This window comes from Talpa europaea (genome assembly GCF_964194135.1).
Source record: "Talpa europaea genome assembly, chromosome: 10".
NCBI lineage: Eukaryota > Metazoa > Chordata > Mammalia > Eulipotyphla > Talpidae > Talpa > Talpa europaea.
Genome location: NC_140077.1, coordinates 109,511,993 through 109,534,024, shown reverse-complemented (window position 1 = coordinate 109,534,024; position 22,032 = coordinate 109,511,993). Strand labels below are relative to the sequence as shown.

General features: G+C 34.8%; 1 protein-coding gene across 1 annotated transcript; it reads left to right on the top strand.

Moving 5' to 3' along the window:
* Positions 1 to 14,730, top strand: ABCE1 (ATP binding cassette subfamily E member 1; the record flags this gene model as incomplete). Its single annotated transcript, XM_084244761.1, has 17 exons — positions 1 to 103; positions 1,055 to 1,140; positions 2,989 to 3,086; positions 4,016 to 4,133; positions 4,520 to 4,657; positions 4,779 to 4,848; positions 5,094 to 5,190; positions 5,964 to 6,053; positions 6,574 to 6,695; positions 9,648 to 9,869; positions 10,890 to 10,949; positions 11,049 to 11,107; positions 11,852 to 11,962; positions 12,041 to 12,183; positions 12,304 to 12,426; positions 13,065 to 13,176; positions 14,683 to 14,730. 17 exons carry the CDS (start codon positions 1 to 3, stop codon positions 14,728 to 14,730), a joined length of 1,800 nt encoding a protein of 599 aa, XP_084100887.1.
* Positions 14,731 to 22,032: the final 7,302 nt, after the last annotated feature.

The window sequence follows — 22,032 nt, the reverse complement described above, 5'->3', positions numbered from 1 at the left end:
ATGGCAGATAAATTAACAAGAATTGCTATTGTCAACCATGATAAATGTAAACCTAAGAAATGTCGACAGGAGTGCAAGAAGAGTTGCCCTGTGGTTCGAATGGGTAAGCTGTTCTGTGGATTGCTAAAATAAGAGGTTTTCCAAAAAACAAGATAAATTTGCTTGATAGTTCTCTATGCACTTTAGTATACTTACCCCCCATTCTTAAGAATGTCTAAATAAAATCAAATTTTATTCTTAATTTCTTTTTTGCTTTGTGGAAATTAAAAAGAATGACTTAAGGTTCACTAAATATAAAATCAAACCAGAGTGTAAGTTACTGAGATTCTTATGTCCTACAAAATCTGTTTATTACTTTTATGTCATGAATGAAGGACTACCAGTGTTTGTATTTGAGGGTATTTTCATTTTGAAAAAGCAAGCATGAAAAGCTCAATAAAATGAGTTCATGAGATTTTCTTATATTTTCAGGATTTAATAAACTTTAACAATTCTGGTTTGGTGAATTGTTGTAGCCTTTAAGGCTGTGTTAACTAGATTGTTACCTTAATTGTACTAATGAAGTCTATACTTACCAAATGTTAAAAGAAACTTTAGATGTCTTTTATGGTGGTCTTCCATGCTACTCAGAAATTCCATTATTAATATACTCTAATGCCAGGTTTAATGTTGTCTCTATATAGGGTGACTACATACCTTTTCAGACTTCACTGAACTGGCTGAACATTTCATTCCTTTCTCTGGTGTTCATTACCATCACCATGGCATATTTTTTAATTAAATGTTCAGATCAGTCAACTTAAAAAAAAGGGACCTGCCATATTTTTACTGGCATAAATTAAGGACTATGTCCCTACAAAGCATTGATTGAAGACATTGTCTCAAATGTATCTCAGAAGTCTTCAGTCAACTCTTTGTAGCACTGAATTTTTTATAGCTTTTTTTTTTTAATCTGCTTCTTATAGAAATTTGGGACCAGAACTGCCTAAATACCAATGTTCAGAAAATTAGAATGTCAGGAAGGATGACATTATTCTGTCTTTCCCTTTGGCAGGAAAATTATGCATAGAGGTTACACCCCAGAGCAAAATAGCATGGATTTCTGAAACTCTCTGTATTGGTTGTGGTATTTGTATTAAGGTAAGTGTTATTTTGTTTATCAGATCAAATTTGTATCCTGAAAATAAAATGGGAAGAATCTGAGTAAATTATAACTATTTTTAAAAGGCAGTCTATAAAAAAATGAATAGATTATAAATTTAGGAAATAGTATCTATTAAGCAAGAATCTGATACTACTGTTTTTTTAAATGAATGAAACCCACTGTATTTACAAGTTATCTGTTCTAAATTCAACTTTGTGAAGCCATTTCCAAGCAAAATTCATTTCTTTTTTCCCCCTTTCATGAAAACATTCTCCATATATCTTTATCAGAACTTTTGGAAATATAAATACAAAAAAAATGGTCATATTACATACAAGTCTGTATTTCCGAAGTCTGTATTTAATTTCAAATTTATGCCTTTTATAGAAATGCACACTTTGCTATTTTCTAAATTTACCCTAATCCCTTGAGTACTTCTGTATTTACATTCTTTTATGGTTGGTTTTATCCCAATAGTTAATTTTTCAAAATACTTCAAATTAGTTTTCATTGCATTGAATAGTTTTATTAGGGCTTTTGACTTAAGAATGATAGATTTCCAACTTTAATTTATGAAGTAAATGCATAAAGTTCTTAATATTTTACTTGTGGATAGCATGTGTTAGAATGGAGTATGGATATCACCCAGGTAAGACTTATGTGTATTTTACATTGGTTTCTGAATGAGTGGTTAATTATTCAGTAAGATTTCCTGGGACCTGAAAACATTTTCTCTTGTTTTTAAATTATAAACAGGAAACAAAATTTAGTAATATTAGTCTGAACAAATATTTACTGATCTCTTATCATGCATACCTATTTCCTTGGTGCTGCAAATCTGGTTTTGAACAGTATATTATGTACTCTATTTTCTTTCAGCACTCCTGAAATAAAAATGAGATTTCAAAATCAACTGCTGGATATTGTTTTCCTTGTAGATTAGAAAAGTTTGAATTACTTGCAGCAGAAAAAGGATAATACAGAGTTCTGTAGAAATAACTACATTGGCAGAAAAATACTTATGTAAAGAAATAATGCCTTTGATTACAGGGTGGTAATTACTCTGTCAGTTAACAGTGGTTGGTTAGATTTTTAATTCCTTGTTCTTATAACTTACAAAGTGGGACTTCACTGAAGTATTTATATAGAGAGACTTTTGAATTGGTCCTCTGAGCTCACTGAACAGTTCTGCTAAACAGATCTCTAAGATATATTCTTTAGATATACTTCTTTAGTATCGGTACTTTGAGCAATTTTTCTAGCCATTTTACCACTCTTAAGTGACTTTCCAGCTCTTTTCATTTTTGCTTCTATGTGATACCTTAAAATTATAGCAGGAAGACATTAATCTTTGCTCTGTGCAAATATACTAGCTTGGTGGGACATAAATAGATGAAAAAAGGTATTATCTGTGGCCTTAGAAGACTTTTCAAAGTAGAACAGGAAGCCTATGTACAAGGACAAGACAGATATAGAGGGAAAGCTTGTGTTACAATTGGGTGTGCAACCTGTACTTAATAGCCATGGTTTATCTTGCCTCTCACCCTTCTCTTAGCTAATAATTTTTAAAAACCCACAGGTTCTTTAAGGCTTTTCAGTACTATTAAACACATTAAATGTCTTAACTATGCCATCACTAAGGAGAATGCAAAATTAGTTATGACTCTTGCCTTTGAGAAAATTTTTTTTAAGTAAATAAGAATAAAAAACAACACCCACCCACCCCTTCTTTGTAAAGCTCATACTTGGAATATTGCTTATAAAAATTTTTCATGTACTCATCTTAGTCATATTGTATATTTCTAAAAATTAACTCAAAATTAATTCTTTACTTTAAACAACAGAAATGCCCCTTTGGCGCCTTATCAATTGTCAATTTACCAAGCAACTTGGAAAAAGAAACAACACATCGATATTGTGCCAATGCCTTCAAACTTCACAGGTATATTTTCAAGTAAACATTCCTTTTTACTACAGCCAAGAGTAAAATAAAATACATTGGGAATTTTCAGAAAAATGCAAAAATAGGAAAAAGTGGTATTAACTTCCACTAAAGCAATAGAATTACCTGGGTATATTTTTAAAAGTATAATCTCTGACTATCATTTGAACCTCAGTAAATTGAAGACTTACAGGTGACTCTAATATACAGCTGGGGCTAAGAATCACTGTTGACCATAATGCCCCATCTCCAAAATAGTTTTTAATGGAAGTTACCTTTTTATTTAATTAGTATTTTGTTTTATTCATTGTTATTTATCGATTAATCTTATAAATTACTTAAAATGTTACTCTGAACTTGGACACATTTTATTAAATCACCTTTTTTTTTTGGATGTTTTTAATCTGCTAAATACTAATATTTTGAATCTGGAAGTCTAGATTTCACTAATAAAAAGGTATTTCTCAACCTGCCAGCTTTAAGGGGCCTACTGCAGCAGGGAGAATGAAGTAGACTATTTCTGGTTCATGTGACACTTCTCTCCTTGTAAGTAAATGACAGGCCAAGGGAAAAAGAAAATTGTGAGGCTGCACCTGCTATGAAATTCATACCAGAGCATTTTGTTATACATTAAAACTGAGCCTTATGTGTTTAGAAGAATTGTTATTTTAGAATGAACTTTGACTGAAAATTGAATAAACAAAATATGGAGTAATACTGGTCCTACATGCATTTCTAACAATTAACAGTTTACATTTATTTTGGCTGTTTGTTTTTTTTCCTAATAGCCAATAATATCTGGCGAATATAGCTTTTATAGTTTATTAGTGGATGTGTGGAGTGCAGTGCTTTAAAATAAATCATTTTGATACTATGTAATTTTCTATCTAAATCTGAGTAGTTTTATTGTTTTTATATGCTTATGACAGGTTGCCTATTCCTCGTCCAGGTGAAGTTTTGGGATTAGTTGGAACTAATGGTATTGGAAAGTCAACTGCTTTGAAGATTTTAGCAGGAAAGCAAAAGCCCAACCTTGGAAAGTACGATGTATGTATTGCTGCCTTATAAAAATCAACACCATGGGTTGGTTTTATGAGATTTTGAAGAAAAGTATATATATATTAATTTTTTTTCAATGTTCTTATTTTCAAGATTACTAATGGAGTTAATGCTGAGAAACTGATATGGGGGAACTCTGTCCATTTTAGTTAAAATTTAGTACTGCTATATTACTGATGATTTTGAGTTCCCTTGAACTGTTATGAGTTGGTATGCCTTGATTTGAAATTAAATCCATTCCTGATTTTAAGATTAAGTAGAAGCCAGAAGTATACTATTGATATTTGGATATATGCTCTATTTCGTATAACAGTTACCTTCTTTATTTGTGTTACTAAATTGAGTCCAGGTAATAATTATATGTATATTTCTAGGATCCTCCTGATTGGCAAGAAATTTTGACTTACTTCCGTGGATCTGAATTGCAAAATTACTTTACCAAGATTCTAGAAGATGACCTAAAAGCCATTATCAAGCCTCAATATGTTGACCAGATTCCCAAGGCTGCAAAGGTCAGTTCCGTTTTAGGAGGAATTTATGTATTATATTGGTTGAGGTATGAAAGTAAACTTGTTTTACTTTGTAGTTTTTTAATATTGAAGGAAAGTAATTATTCCTGATATATTATGACAGGGGACAGTGGGGTCTATTTTGGACCGAAAGGATGAAACAAAGACACAGGCAATTGTATGTCAGCAGCTTGGTAAGTTTTGGTTTTGTGTGTATGTGTGTTAACTGGCCCTAAACTTAACTCACCAAGAGATCTATCTTTAAATGAATTACTGAAGAAAGTGGGAAAATCTCTAGTAATTGTCATATTGACTTTATAAAAGTTACATAATTTTCAATGAAATGTCATTCAAACCCGGAATGACATACAATATATGTTTTGCCTGGAAGAGGTTAAAAAAAATAACATTGAATACAATCCCTCTATGTTCTTTGTAGATTTAACCCATCTAAAAGAACGAAATGTTGAAGATCTTTCAGGAGGAGAATTGCAGAGATTTGCTTGTGCTGTCGTTTGCATACAGAAAGCTGATATGTAGGTTATTTTATACCTTTTGTATGTCTTAATCCTCTAGAGTTTTCATTTGTAATGCTGCTAATAAAGCAGTGGTTTTGAGAAAAATAGAAATAGTATCTACAGTTCTGTCTTCAGGGATAAGATGTTGAAGCAGTTACATATTTATTATCCGGTCTCCCTGTCATTACTAGAGGGAGTTAAATCTCATTCAGAAAAGTACTTTACAACTTACAGGTTCCAGAGTTTTTTAATATAGAATCACTCATCTATTATTTAAACTACATTAGTACATATTTTTGAAGACTTAAGCTCTAAGACAGGCCAGCAGACTTTGAAAAATATATCAAATAGAACGTGAGTTCTTTAGGTTACCCTGAATGAAGGTGGCATACCATATATGAGAGAAAATCAAAGTGTGAACAGCAAGTTTCCTTCCTGACTTCCTTGGCTTCCCTCATATATTTGTTGCTCCCATCTTTTTCCACATTTCTACACTGTAGCCAGTGCAGGCTAGCTCTTCTCCACAAAGTATTCTGTAATTATATGCAGTATCCTCCTTTCAAAAAACTTTGCTTTAATACTGCTACTTTACTACTTTCCCCAGATTTGATGTTCAGTCCTGCTTTTCATACTCCTTCCTTCTGCTTGTCAATAGAATACGGAAGTTTTATGGAGTGGACTCATTAGCATAATATGATTTTTATGGTTAAACCAGCAATTTAAAAATAACATGCAGAATAGAATTAAGTCACATTTATCTTCAAAATTATCTTTGCTTTTTTTCCTTATAGTTTCATGTTTGATGAGCCTTCCAGTTACCTAGATGTCAAGCAGCGTTTAAAGGCCGCTATTACAATACGATCACTAATAAATCCAGATCGGTAAGTAAAGATTTGATATATGCTGTAGTTATTTGTTTGGGTAGCTTTCTGAAAATTAAACACTGGGACAATCATTATCATAAACATGTGCATGTTTTCCATCTCAGTTCTTTAGACCTACCACCTGAACTTAGCCTCTTACTTGCTAGTACACCTTTTCCAGGGAACTTAGGAATTACTCTGGAAATTTGGCGTCTGTGTATGGAATTGTGGGAAGGTCCTTAGCTTTTATTAACTCCTCAAGTAGATGTGGAATTTAAACACACACAAAGTTTAAAACATTGTAAAGATAACCAGAGAGTTTTGGCTGTTCAGGTTCTCATTGAGCATAAGAACAAGCTAGTTCTTAGTAACCTCTATCAAGTAGTGACAGCAGCCTTTTGCTTGATATGATTGTTACACTTAATTTTTAAGTATATTTTTTACTAAAGTTAACACAATAGTAAAAATAAAGTTATCTAAGGCTATCAGTTAATATGTTATGTAACATTTAAAAATTAAAATCTGTATTGATTTTCAGATATATCATTGTGGTGGAACATGATCTAAGTGTGTTAGACTATCTCTCTGACTTCATCTGCTGTTTATATGGCGTACCAAGTGCTTATGGTGTTGTTACTATGCCTTTTAGTGTAAGAGAAGGTAACTTGAAATGCTTTTCAAAATGCTATGTTCTCTATCATTATGCTTAGAAAATGTATTACTGATGTAATTTTATTTTGCTCTATTATCCAAAATTCTAATTTAAAAAATTTAACTGCTCTGTAGAATATCTGTAAGATTATCTACATCAGTTGTTAGACAAAACATATTTCTTTTTGAAGAATTTTATGATCATATACAGTGATATAAACCAGTGTTACCTCAAATATTAAGTAAATTTTTAATAATATTATGTTGGGTCTGGATTTTCCAGGGGTGGAAATGCTTTACAAATTTCACTTTTTGTTGCTTTTCTTTTGCTATCTTAAAAGCCTCTTTTAAGTTTTGACCTAACTATAGTATTTTCCATCCTCAAATTTATCTTTAACACGTAGTAAAACTAATTAAAATTCATCTTAAATTCACTTAGTGTTCATTTTATTTCAATGAAATGAAATGTTTCAAATTCATCTGTAAGCTATGTTCTAAGCGTAGAACTAAGACTAATAGTGTAGTAAGAAATTAGTATATTAAAATAACTTAGTAAGAATAATATTGCTAAGTAAGTGACTAAAAAAGTCTGATAGTTTAGTTTTCATTTATCCCCTTTACTTTCATTAAGGAGAGACTCTGGCCTCTCTTTTCCATGTCTCTTCCTCACCTATACAAGTTGAGCAAAGGCGGTTGAGCGCCGCACTGTGACACTATCCGCAGCCTCTACAGCGCCGGTTCGATCCCTGCCAGCCCGTGAGGGTCCCACATGGCGTTGCAGATCTCTCCTGTCGCGCCTGCTGCTCCCCTCCGCAGTGTATTTTTCAGTCTGCCTGTTGTGTTCCCGACTCTGTCTCTGATGAATCCTCTCATCCTCCCATGCATCTGGCCTGTACCTTGGTTCTTGTATAAATAAAATAAATCTTAAAAAAAAAAGGTAAAAACCTGCTGCTAAGTGCTCTGCCCACCTGGTATGCCTTTCCTTTACACCGCTTTCCTATTTCCTTACACTGCTTCCTTACTCCTAGTCTTCTATTTCTTCACTCCAGCTATACTGTAAACTGAACATCTAAAAGACCTAAAAGAACTTAGTTCATTAGGGGATAAAACCCTGCGATAGTCTATTTATGTAGCCTGGTAGCTCCCTAGGTTGATGCAGCCTTCTTTTTTTCTTTTTTTCCTTTTGAGTTTTCTCTTAAATGAGATTTTTTTAATGAGATTTTTTTGTTTGCGTTTGTTTTTTCAGAGAACAAAACATGCAGATTTATTGAAATATACTGCTAAGAAAAGCAGCAGGCAAGGCAGTTTTTGCCCTGCCAAAATAATTTTGAGAAACCTAAGAAATTCTTTTGGAAATAGAAATTTATATGGCATCTTAGCACTTCACATAAAAAACGGTGGTGACTTTTTTAATTCATAAAAAATGCACAAAAATATTTTAGTTTGAGATGTGGATTAGGAATTATCACTTATACTTTTATACTTGATATGAAATAGATGTATATTTTAAGGAAAATTGGCGAGATTGTCCAGTTTCCCAGTACTCTGAGAGATGATATCAGAACCAATTATTAATGCTTGACTCTCCTCAGTCAGCAAATATTTATGGAGTGGACCTACTCTGTGCCCTGTAGTAGTTCCAGAATTGTGTTGGTGTCACAGTACTGGTGTGGGGCAATCAATCATGCTTCAAAATTCCAACTATAACTGCCTTGGCTAAAGGCTGTGCCATTCAAAAAATGGTTTCTGATGAGGTTTTTAGTGTGTATCATCTTTTAAAAACAATTAAAATGACTGAACTTAATATTTGTTTTCTTTTAGTATACTAAAAGAAATTAATACAGTATGTGTAAAAACTAATCATGAACTGTAAAAGCAATTATAGTGTAAATTCATTAAATTGACAAGATAAATATGCAGTAGGAATGACTTATTAACATTTTTTGAGCAATGTCACTTATCTGAGTCTTCATTTCCTCTCCTGCTAATTAGGTACTTGTATTAAATGGCCACTAAGATTCCTTCTAGTTAGTTTTTAATTTTTGGTCTTAAATTTTTTTAGCCTCACATTAATAATTTTTAAGTAGCTTAAACTCAAAAAAATGCTGATTATCACAGAATAAATATACCTGCTCATTTGTTCTGTCAGCAAGTATCTACTGAGCAGTATGTTCGTTAGTAAGGATACAGGCCCTGATGTGAGTTTCAGTCCCTGATGAAATGTAAGGTTCCTAGATTCTCCCTCAATACCTTCCGAACTTTGAGCTACTGTCTTTTTCATTAGCTCAATAATCCACTGTTTCACTTCTGTGTGTCTGCATGGTAGATCTTAACACTTCTAATAGGGAGGGATTCTCGTGAAGAATATAGTAATTTGCTTGCAGTTTTTTGTTTAGATAACCGTATTTATACAGGGAAGCCAGTAATAAATGCTACAGTTAGTTTGGTATTATAAGTTTAAGAAGCTGCAAAATTAACCTTAAAAAAAATGCAATAAATTGTAATATCAGTATATGGTTATATTCCATATAAAAATAAATACTCCTAACTTGTTTATTTAAAAAATTATTTCCCAGACTTTTATGTTAATACACGAAAGTATTCCATTTTTACCCTACGTGTCATTTTTAGAGAGAAATTGCAATTTAAAATTTAAAAACACAGTAGCAATGGCCTCATATACTTTTGCATAAAACCTGATGGGAAAATTCTTAGAAAGTCACAAAATGGAAAATGTGCTCCTTATATATGTGTGTGTGTACACAGACATGGGTATTTTTACACGAATATTTTAAAATAAATTAGATACATAAAACACCATATTGTCAAAGCATAGTATCATAAATCTATGTGTGGATTACTCCCAAGAGAGCCTAAGGTTTTTGACTTTCATATGATAATTTCTTATAGAGAAAAATATCTTTGATCTTTACTAATCTGTTGATAATGACTTTCTTTCAGGCATAAACATTTTTTTAGATGGCTATGTTCCAACAGAAAACTTAAGATTCAGAGATGCATCACTTGTTTTTAAAGTGGCTGAAACAGCAAATGAAGAAGAAGTTAAAAAGATGTGTATGTATAAATATCCAGGAATGAAAAAAAAGATGGGAGAGTTTGAGCTAGCAATTGTAGCTGGAGAGTTTACAGATTCTGAAATCATGGTGATGTTGGGGGAAAATGGTAAGTTTTCCTTATTTTGTGTTACTTGAATTGTCTATTGTGTTTAAACAATTAACTTAGTTTTAACTACTGCCTAAGAACTTTGACTCAGTTAATGGTCTGGGGGCAGATTAAATCCTTGTATTTCTCAGTGTGACTCAGCAGGTTTTGTGATGGCATAATTTAATCTCACCTGTCATTCAGTCAAGTTCATATTTTGTAACCTTCATTGAAAAGATGTTTTTTCTTTTTGTTTTGGGGGGTTTTTTGGCTTTTTTGTGTTTTTTTTGAAAAGATGTTTTTTCTAATCTGACGATTTTATATATAAATTGAAGCCCATTTATTCATCCTGAAAACTGACTAGAAAGGAAAGGATAAGTTGGTAATTCAGAAGTAATCAAGTTTAAAATTTTCTCCTTGTACTCATTCCTCCATTTGGGGCTTTTCTTGTGTTAAATTCAGGCCACTTTACCTTTATAAATAGTTGTATAACCAGTATTTTTAAATACTGGATTTCCATAATAAATATAGATATGATAAATGTCTAATACTGTTTTCATGATTTAAAAAATTAAATCATTTGTTTACAAGTCACAAAACTGACTACAGAAGGTAACATTTTTATGAGACTTGTTGCAATGTCTTGTCTTCAGTTCATGGAATTTTGAACTGGTTGCAATTAACTAAATTATGTAAATGGACTTCATAATGTAGAAGACATTCTGTACTCAACAAATTGTATGCATTGATGTTTTAACTAAGTCTTTTTAAAACTAACCAACACTCATTTTATAGATCTACTACCATTTATTAAAATTGTCGTTTTAAGCTTTTAGCCAGTTTATATTCCTGATTCATTTAGAATGATACTTCAGAGGTGAACTCTGAAAGTTTGAACGTTATTTTCTCATATAACCTTTAGAATTACAATGTCAGCATATATCTCTAAAACAAATTTCTCAGTTAAAACCCAGTAGTATATAGTGATGTACTCTAAATGTGAAGCTTGTTTCAGGTCATTTTGTCATGTTGTGTTGCCAGGTACTGGTAAAACGACGTTTATCAGAATGCTTGCTGGAAGACTTAAACCTGATGAAGGAGGTACTGTTGTAATGTTGAATCTTTATACTCTGTTTCACATAGTAAACTTTAAAGACCTGGGTGGTTGTCATTGTCTCATTTATTTGCATTGTTTTACAGGAGAAGTACCAGTCTTAAATGTCAGTTACAAACCACAGAAAATCAGCCCCAAATCAACTGTAAGTTATTTTCTCTTCATTGTTAATTAAACACATACTCACGCACATGCGAGAGCCAGCATTTCTACTCATGGGTATATGAGCAAAAAAGACAGCTAAACGCAGAACTTTGCACCCAGCTGTTATTTATAATTGCCACTAAGTAGAAAATCACCCAATCAGCCATTAACTGATGAAGAGATAAACACAATCTGGTACACCTGTAAAATTTAATGTTATTTCTCCATTAAAAAAAGGTAAACTGATTCATGTTGCAATATGGATGAACTTTAAAAACATGAAGTTAATCTCTGTTGATCTGTGCACATTTTGTAGAGAACTTAACTACAGCAGCTACACCCAGTAACTCAACACACACTTTGTGTTATGCTTATTTGAGATGGCCTAGCTTACAGTAAAAAAATTAATGGTTGTACTTTCTGTAAGATTAATTTTTAAGTTGTCAAATTCGGCCCTCCTGAAATAGCAAGCGAAAGGCATCATGACACATTACCGTGCATCTGTGCTGTCTCACTGATTGCCTGCTGCTGTGCTGGCCTTCAAGTTATTCCTGTTTTCAACCCATACAGATAGGGTTGAATCTTTAAAAATCTCAAAATATGCCACATGGAATGGATAAGCATAAAAATACTTTCAATATCTACTGGTGACAAATTGTTACGCTTTTGCCCTAGAGCTTAAGATTCCTAAACAACTTCTAAACTATAATTTTATTATTTAAGTACGTTTTCCCATTAAAAACAGGGTAGTGTTCGACAGTTACTACATGAGAAGATACGAGATGCTTACACTCATCCACAGTTTGTGACTGATGTAATGAAGCCTCTGCAAATTGAAAACATCATTGATCAAGAGGTACTCTAGTTACCTTATGTATTTTCTTATTTTAAACTTTGGATGTTTCTACATGCTTTTCTAAACTTCTCCAAACAGGTGCAGACATTGTCTGGTGGTGAGCTGCAGCGAGTAGCTTTAGCTCTCTGTTTGGGAAAACCTGCTGATGTCTATTTAATTGACGAACCATCTGCATATTTGGATTCTGAGCAGAGATTGATGGCAGCTCGAGTTGTCAAACGGTAATGCCCTGCTCCTAGGAGTATTAGCTTTCTGTGTACTTAAATTCAGCTCTATTTTATATAACATTTAAATATTTAATGATTTAAAAACCATAAAAAATTTGAAATTATGTCTTTCAGCTTCATCCTCCATGCTAAAAAGACAGCCTTTGTTGTGGAACATGACTTCATCATGGCCACCTATCTAGCAGACCGGGTCATCGTATTTGACGGTATTCCATCTAAAAACACAGTTGCCAACAGGTAAGGCTACTTCCTAAAATATTCAGACCTAATTTTGAATTCTAACAACTAGCAAATTATTTCAACTTACCTTTTGTCTGCTTCATCATTTGGATTTCCAAAGCAGAATTACTAGAATTTTGGTTCTGCAAATCATTAAAAAAAACCATTGATGTCATATATAAAATAAAATAAACCCATGTAGGCTTCATGAGTTGCCCAACATGTACTGCTAATGGTAAAATTCACACTAGACCCCAAATACCTGTTTATAGCACAGTTAAGATGATTTTACTTCTTCCCTGTTCTCTCATTTTTCCTAATAGAACTGATTGAGAGCACCTCCATTATAGAGATGCCTAACATTTAAATCAGTTGATAAGAAATTTCTTGTAATTGGGTTGGACCATTTGAAGTTACCAATGTTCAGCCCTTTTTGACTATACACACAGCAATTTCATATGACCTCCACATACTGTTTTCTTGGTATCAGAATGGGGAAATAGAGTTGCTATTAGAATAGTTCATCCAGGGCCTCCCCTGGTGGCGCAGCGGTTGAGCGCTGGGTTGCGAGGCTGCCCTCATCCTCTGCAGCGCCAGTTCGATCCCCAGCCACTGGGAGGTAAAACTTAATCACAATGATCTTATTTTTCCTCTAGTCCTCAGACCCTTTTGGCTGGCATGAATAAATTTTTGTCTCAGCTTGAAATTACATTCAGAAGAGATCCAAATAACTACAGACCAAGAATAAACAAGCTCAATTCAATTAAGGTATGTAACAAAATTCCCTTAAATCATGGACAGCTTCTCAAAAGGCATGTTTCACATTGAAGGCTGTTTTGTTGACACTGTAGATCAGATTTCATTCTAGGATTTATGTGTTTTTCCATTTTAATGTCTGGTGGCACACACCTGGCAGCAGTTGTGACGCAGCTGCCGTGGCTGCATCAACTCGGGCAGATTTGTTCACATTGTCTCTAAATTGTGCCCGCTGTTTTACTTACTACTTGCATTTAGTTGTAATTTAAAATGTTTTCAGAAAGGTGTTAATTTATCATTAAATAAGGAACTCATTACAAATACTTTAACCAGCTTCTCTCATACATTTTTCTTGTGCATATAAAAGAGGAATACATAATTAAAATACCTTGTCTAAAAACAAGCATTTCACTCACCTCAAATTTCTAAGTAACAGAAAAGCAGCGTAATAGGCAGTGTCTATTACGGATGTACATGTGTACATGAAATAATTGTGTACATGAAATAATTGTGTGCCCTGTACTTGATAAAGTTTGAAATAGGAATTTTTTAAGAAAGGAGTTCTCTCTCAGGTTGCTTGAAAAAAATGATACTCTAAAAGCATTTCTATGTTTTAAGTATCTCCTGTGGTGCCAACTGAAGACACTGTTTACATTTCATGACTATCCATCATCCTTACCACTTAGAAGTGTTAAAAGTACTTTATACATAGCTCTACCCTAGCACTTAGATTTTGTTCCATTCGCATTTATGCGCCTCTAGCTTTGCTTCTAAACAGAGGTTAGAAGGTAGAGATCAGGTCATTATGCACAGCAAGCATTTATACATTCCCAGCACAATGTCTGGATGCCTTTTGCTTTCCCTGTAGATTTTTTTTGGTAAATGATTTATGTTACTCTTTGGCCAAGATTAAAAAAAAAATGACACATTCAGAATTAAATTGAAGCTCTTTCTCAGTTCTGAAAAACATGCTGAACTCAAAAGACCAAGTACACACACCTTTTTATCCCAAGAACTTCTGAAGCATTCCACTTTGTGAGGTCATTTTCTTGTGTAGAGAATCATGGTTCAGTCGCCAGCTGTTCCTCTGCTTCAGTCCTAATAAGGGAGCAGCTATACAAGTAGGTAGATGGGCCCTTACCAATCTGTAAACAGTACTGGGGAAAGTTAGTTTTATATACATTTTGTGTAATAGGCAGTTCTGAAATTAAACATGTTACCCTTTGGACCAGACGCTTATTTGAAATGATGAAACGAAGTTAATTAGCTTCCTGGAAACGGTATCTTACGTAGAAAAATTTCATGTGTCTTAAGTACAGCATTTTATGTAAAGGGGCTTTTGCTTGAGGTGGATCAGGCAAGGTATTTTGGTAGAAATTTTGCCCTTAACTTGGATCCAGTAATATCCAGACACTGAGTGCAGGGAGACTGTGGACTTTCTCCTCAGTGACGCGTGGCAGTTCCCCTCTACATCCAGGGAAGGAGTTCTGATTTTTCCTTCTCTATTTTATCTTTTAGGATGTAGAACAAAAGAAGAGTGGAAACTACTTTTTCTTGGATGATTAAACTGAGAATACTTATAAGCCATTTATTAAGAGAAACATTTATTGGGATTTTTGTCGTATAAAACTTTAATCAGGTTTTATGCCTCATACGCTGGAGCTTGAAGAATAATTAATGTAACATCAAAAGCCAGTTATGGTGTTTATGGTAATTTGAACACAGAAAATGCCATTTTTCCGTTCTTGATAAGGCCCTTTGTGCATAACATTCTAAAATGAAGACATTTCAGGCTTTACAGATTACCTCCAAGTTTTCATGTGATACGGAAGATTTTCAGTAGATGTATTATATTCATGTACCAACTGCTGACCAGTGTTGCCCCGTTTTAAAAAATCTTGAAAGTTTCTGTACTTCGATGATTTGCCAAGTATCCAAGATAAAGAAACTGCCCTTATTTTAAAAACCAGTCAAAGACTCCATAGATGAAATTTGATAAATAAACTTCAGGATTATATTTGTTATTTGTTTTCAGTCTTTGCACTATATTCTGTATATTTAGACTTTCAAAGGAAAGTGTTGGAGATGGTTGTTTCCAACTTAAACATTGTTTACAATGTTTTTGGTGCTTTTGAATATCAAAAATCATTTCAACACCACACCCCCAGAAAAAAACTCTAACCTTTACTCTGAATTTTCCAGTTTTAGCATATTCCACAAGGTTCTGTGTTCTGTAATTATTCTCAAAGTATAGTGTCATTCTTTCAACATACATTTTATATAATCACTTATAAAATTAAGAGAAAAGCATTTCTAAAGCATATTTGCTTCCCTTAAAAGTACAGGCTCAGCACCAGAGTTGGTGCCTAAGCATCTATGTATTTTTACACTTTCCCAGATTTCTGATGGGCCGCCAAAGACTGTGAGCCACTTACCTAAAAGCACCAGTAATGCAAAAACAGTCCTCAGATAGCAATATGATGTATCCTGTGGTACCAAATATATACATTTCTAAGTTTGGATGTAGAGGACATTTTTTCAATATATTTGACTTTTTTTTTTTTTTTTTGAGTTTTGGATAGTATAACGAGTTCTAAAATGAGTTCAAACAGTGAGATACGTATAGTGTGAAAACACTTATTTATAGTTTTGACTAATGCACTAAAGTGGAACTAAGTACAAGTGAGGAGGAGGGTTGGAGAATAAGCTAATGGGGCAGACAAAATAGGGAGGAAAATTAGAAATTTATGAACAGACTTTTAGACCTTCAAGCAAACCTTTGATTAATATGCAAACAGTGGACAGAGGTCTAACTGGGCCCCATTAGGCCTTGAAAAAAATAATTGATGTAAATCGTAAATGTGTTTTTAAAAATTCAGATAATACAGAAACATATGGAATAAAGCTACAAATTTCGTTCACATACCCTGCCAAAGCGTCCCCGTGTTTGCGTTTAATTATACCCATTCATGCTTTTTTCTGTGCACTTAACCTAAGTGAAAATGTAAAGGGTTTGTTTTGTATATAAATGGGGTTATACTAAAATAAGTAGTGCCTATTTTTAAGATAGGTTAAATTTGTGAATTATTATTTCAAATATATTGAATAAAATAAGACAAAAGCTATTTTTATTTACTGATTCCGTATTTTGTCCTAGAGTTAAAATACTTATGTTAAGAACACAGTTCTACTTACTGCTGATAGGTAAATGAAATGTTTATGTAGCAATAGAAAGGACTTGAGTTGCATACAAAAGAAGGTTTTCTATAAAGTCATTGTTACCAACTCAAATACACCATGAATGCAAGCTGTTAAATATTAGAAAGAATAAGACTAACTGCTCCATACATCCTGACGAGGAAAAAACCTCCAAGCAAAATATGGTGCAAGGTAGTTTATAATATACCACTCTATAGGAAAATATTAAAATACACAAAAGGAGGGCCTCCCCAGTGGCACAGCAGGTGAGCAGCGCACTGTGAAGTGGCCGCAGCCTCTGCAGCGCATGTTCGATTCCCTGCCGGCCAGGGAGAAACCCACATGGCTTGGCAGACCTCTCCTGTCTCGCCTGCTGCTCCCCTCGACACTGTATTTCGTCAGTCTGCCTGTTCTGTTCCCCACTCTGTCTCTGGTGAATCCTCTCACCGTCCTACACATCTGGCCTGTACCCCAGTTCTTGTATAAAATAAATACATCTTTAAAAAAAAATACACAAAAGGATTCTCTGGCTTCTGGGAAGACTGTTTAAAGGACAAGGAACAAAAGGAGGCTTAGATACACATTATCTCTTATTTGGCAACTACTTGAAAATCATTTGTTTTCAATAGAGATGATTGTGTTTTACTAGGATAGAGCAGTCTTTATAAAACTGTTCATTAGGTTAACATAAATTTGGACCAGCTTTAAAGTCCAGTCCCTTATCTGTCATTCAGAGCATTGTTTGGTGTCTGGCATGTAGCTTGCCTACCATATTGGAGGAAGGAATTCACTTGCCACAGAGAACGTGTAACTGGATAACTGCTGTTGGCTGTAACTTCGTGTATGTGGAGCCCTTACCCCCACACCCAATGCGTGAGCACTCCATGCCTCAGAGGAGAAACAGTTCTGGGTTGGAGGGGCAGAAAGGGCTGAGAAGGCAGCTCCCAGGAAAAGGCAGCACCTATAACGAGAGGCATCAACGGGACAACCCATGTGAAGCAGATTGGCCCTCAGGTTATGGAGTTAAGGTGAGGACCAGGGCAGGATAAACATGGGCAGATTGGAATGAACTTCCACTGCCTTCATGATTTAGAGGTTTTTTTCCCATGTTCAAAGTAGGGATAGAAGAGACGAGCAAAGCCATTTAAAGCAGCAGCTAGAATTATCAAAATTTGCACTTAGTCAAATCCTTGATCTTGTCAGATCCTGTCCTATCCACTTAACTCCTGTATTGCTAACTCTGGCTCTTGGGGCCTTTGATACATGGGTAGTTTGTGAGCTTTGTTCACTCACTGAGACTTACCTTGAAAATTAGGATTTTGTGGTATATCAAACAGGCCTTTGCCTCCTCATACGCCATCGAGCAACCCCTTACCAATCATAGGACAGGCAGCGTGTCCAGCCTGCTGGTGGGTCATGACTGGGCTAAAGACCATCATGCCCATCCTCTTCCATGTCTTCCTATTCTCTCTGTGCAGCTGGATGTGGTCATGTGACCCACTCCTGGCCAGTAAGTTGAAAGAAGAATGGGAAGAGGGGCGTACCTTCTGCAAGTTCTTTCCCTAACAAAGGTTGCATCAGCCAAACTGCTTGACCTAGCTCAGGTTCTATTAAATGTACAAAGCAGGCCAAGGACAGTACCTACACCACAGATTATAAATACCACTTGGTTTTTAGCTATACATATTGGAACTATTTTCTGGGTGATTGGGACAAAAAACATGGAAACCATCTTTTTTTAAATTTAAAAATTCTTCAAGATTAATCAAATTAATCAATCTACATGGTTAAACCTAGAACCAAAAAGTCACAAGCAGAATCAAGAGACAAAATTTAGGGACCTCCCTGGTGACACAAGGGGTTGAGACGCAACCTATGAAGCTATCCGCAGCCTCTGCAGCACGAATTCGATTCCCGGCCAGGAGCCACCCACATGGCGCAGCAGACCTCTCCTGACTCACCCGCTGTTCCCCTCAGCAGTGTATTTCAGTAGATCTGCCTGTTCTGCTCCCCACTGTCTCCGGTGAATCCTCTCACCCCCCCCCCACACCTCTGGCCTGTACCCCAGTTGTATGTATAAATAAATCTTGAAAAAAAGAGACAAAATTTAATATATGCACACAGTTTTATATATAATGCAGCATCACACCATGTAGGGCATTTACTCTTATTTTATACATTCAGATATGTTTGAAACACTTCTTAAGGCTACAAAACAGAACATAGAAAAATAAACAGGATTATATTCAACACTTACAAAAAGTGATATGATAAAGAATATAAAGTACTATTTTCCTTTCAACACTTCAAAAGATATGTATAATATACTTTTTTTTACAAGTAACATCACAAATGATCACATCTTCACATGCTTTTTTAAGTATTATTTGTACTCAGTGTAAGGCTATTATCATTTTCTCATACATAAATTTTTTTCTAGCTCGTAACAATGCAGTTTTTAATCCATTCAAGTAAATTCAACCCCAAAGTTGCTGTTTCCCAGCATTAAGACATGCACCCACCCCTCTTCTAGGATTCTCTAAAACTTATATTTCAGGGGGAAAAAATTCCCAATTAGTGGGAAATCCAATTAGTGGGAGATTAAATGGCTGACACTAGTAGCAAAGCCTTAGTTCTTTGAAACTAACATATAGAACTGAGCCATTAAGATTTTCAACAAAAACATTTTAAATGCTATTTAGACATAAAATAGGGAACAAAATACAGTAAACAGAAATAGTGTAGCCAAATACATTCTCTTTAGCTACACTAAAATGGACCTTGCTTAGTACCCATGTGAAAGACTAGTAAGTTTACCTCATCTGAAACTAAAAAGATAAAATAAGTGAGGCATAAATAAATATTGCTAGTTTCTAGGATGGCTGAATGTTTTCTAAACCAGAAATGGTTAGAAAGGAACTTTATTGCACCAAGTCAATCATAAGCAAGTTTGCAGTTCACAGGCATTTCAAATTCAACCTTGAGTCACAAAGAAAACAACACACTGCAAGATACAAAGTTTGCCTCAAATCAGCTTATCGGCATCGTGGTTTGGGAATGCCGACTCCTGCCAGGTCGTCAAGGCAGGGTGTGAGCACAGGTCGGCTGTGAAAACGAATGTGTGGGTTCCTGGAAAGAGGAGGCCTACACAGATGCCAGCACCCCGCAGCCAACTAGCACTTGGGGCAAGAGCTGAAGGAAGGCTGATCTGAGGAATCGAACCCGAAGACAGAAACATACACAACACTTAAGGGAAAGGTGCAGGAATCACATTTAGCAAAAGCAACTGAATGAAAAGGTGAGCTTTGGTCATTCTAAACGTTTGTTCTTCCAAATGTGTGATCATAGTACAGTGAAGTTTTGTTAATTCCCAACTCAAAATGCATACGCTTCTCACAAGCTTGTTTTCCTCTCAGAAGCTTTGTATTTCATCTCAACTTCATGAGTCTGTTAAAATGAAAGAGGACAAAAGCTTGCCTGGCCTAAGTGTGACCACAGCGTAAGGCAAAAAAAAAAAAAAAAAATCCCTTGAAACTAAAACATCTAAAACAAACACAAAGGGAGGAAAAAAAAGAAACTGACCTTCATGCTAAGTCTGATCATTTTTAAACTAATTATCAAAAGTCAGATCTTTCATCCCAGAGGTCACTGAGTCAAGTACCATCTGCTCAAGTTCTCTCTCAGCACTGTTTCTCTACACCGTGTCTCGGAGGTAAGAGATGGGAAACAGGAGGCAAATCAGTATTTCCTTCAGGAACACGAGTATTCCGCTACTTCATTGAGGTAAGACAGAGACAGTGAAGAAATGAAGAACAGTGTTTTTTCCTATCCAACTTTTTAAACATTTCCAGAAGAAACGGATCAAACCCCAGTCAATAAAATGAAGGACCCTGGAAAAAGCAATTTCTTTTGGACTCCTGAGATCAAACTTCTATGGAACTTTTACATCTGGTAAATTACATCTAAATGTGATTTTTCGTAAGCATTATCAGGCGAGCTAATTCTGCATTTAAAAAAGCACGAGCTGAAAGTGGAGGACCCTTTACCTTCTCGCTCCTTACCTCCTGATGGTAATTAAGGAAAAAATGGCTTGAGCAGTACCTTCCCCACTGTTCCAGCTTAGAAGGTGACAACAGAAATTCCTTTCAACAGGTCAAGAATTTTTCTCTTTTCCACACAACCATCCCAGTCTTTACAAATTTTAGCCTAGCACCATCATAATAAAATGTTATCTTCCAAAGTGCTCTCTAAAATCCTATGTTACAAAACATCTAAACACTAATCACTACTCAAATCAGCAGTCACACAGACGTTAGGTAATTAAAACAGCACAGAGGTAAGTAAGTAACCATCATTATAGTCCAGCAGAGCCCCCGAGCCCTCCAGCGGATCTGAGAACTCGGGAAGCTCATCTACTTCAGTCTGTCAAATTCAAGTGAATTGTTTGCTTTTAAAGTAATCTGCTTTTATTTAAAAAAAAAAACAAAACAAAACAACAAACTATTTTGGCTAGGTACATCACACATGGCATGCAGAGGACCACTACGTTCTTTGCATAGCACTCGAACTTCCTGATCAAAAGGTAACAAAAAGGGGGAGATTTTCACGATGGTATGTACAAATAACTAGTCATTTTACAGAATAACACAGAATGCATGAATACTGTGTTAATTTGGAGAGTCGCGTCTCCACGGGAACAGAGTACAACATGCAAAGGGAACTTCTAGCTGAATACTGCGAAGTCAGGAGGGAGAAGCCGAGACACGCCTGTTAGCGCAGGGAAACGAGCTAAAAAAAGCAAAGCAAAACCATTTTCTAGCAGCATCCTCTAGAGAAGAACTCGAAGTCACAACCACCTTTTCTTGTCCGACAGTTCCAGCCGTGACACACTGAACATGCAAATGTAAAGTGAGACACAACCCATGGTGCAAGAAGAAAAACGAAACTCACTCATAGAAACCTGTCAAGCTAAAAAGTTTTAACGTTTCTTCTCACAAAATATTTAAATCTGTCAGTGCATTAGTGTTAAAGTGGCATTAAAAAACGTCTGCAGTTTTAACAGATGCAGATTATTCTCCAAATGCATAGCATCTACATTTCTCTCAAGTAGGCACCGTGATATTTACACCAGTGCTGAGAATTCTGGGTGGAAACAGCCATTTCACTAGATGTCCTATTATTTCTTAAACATCTGTTCTTGTATGCGATCTCAAGTTCAACAAATATTCACCGAAATTCAAAAATATATCCTATGAATATTAAAAGAACTATATACAACATTTCTAAGACACAGGTTGATAGGCTGCCTTAGGTGTCATATTAAAGAGAAGACATCATTCAAGTCTGACAGATACTGAGATGAAAGGCCTTTGGGTTGGAAGCATTTCAAAAGACAGTGTTTTAGGCTGAGAATTGTTTGAGCCCAGTTTATGACTAAGGCATTGCATAATAAAATATACATTTCTATTTGGTGCAATGTTATGTTTTGGAATCTATCGTGTGTCCAATGGTATATTTTCTTGTTAATTTAGTAAACACTAGAAAGCACACATTTCCAACACCTGAAATTAAACTTATATAAGGAAAAAACAAACACTAAATCTATGTTTTATATTAAGCTGTTTATAAAAAATACTTTAACAAACTTATTCTCTACTTTTTATGGGGGCG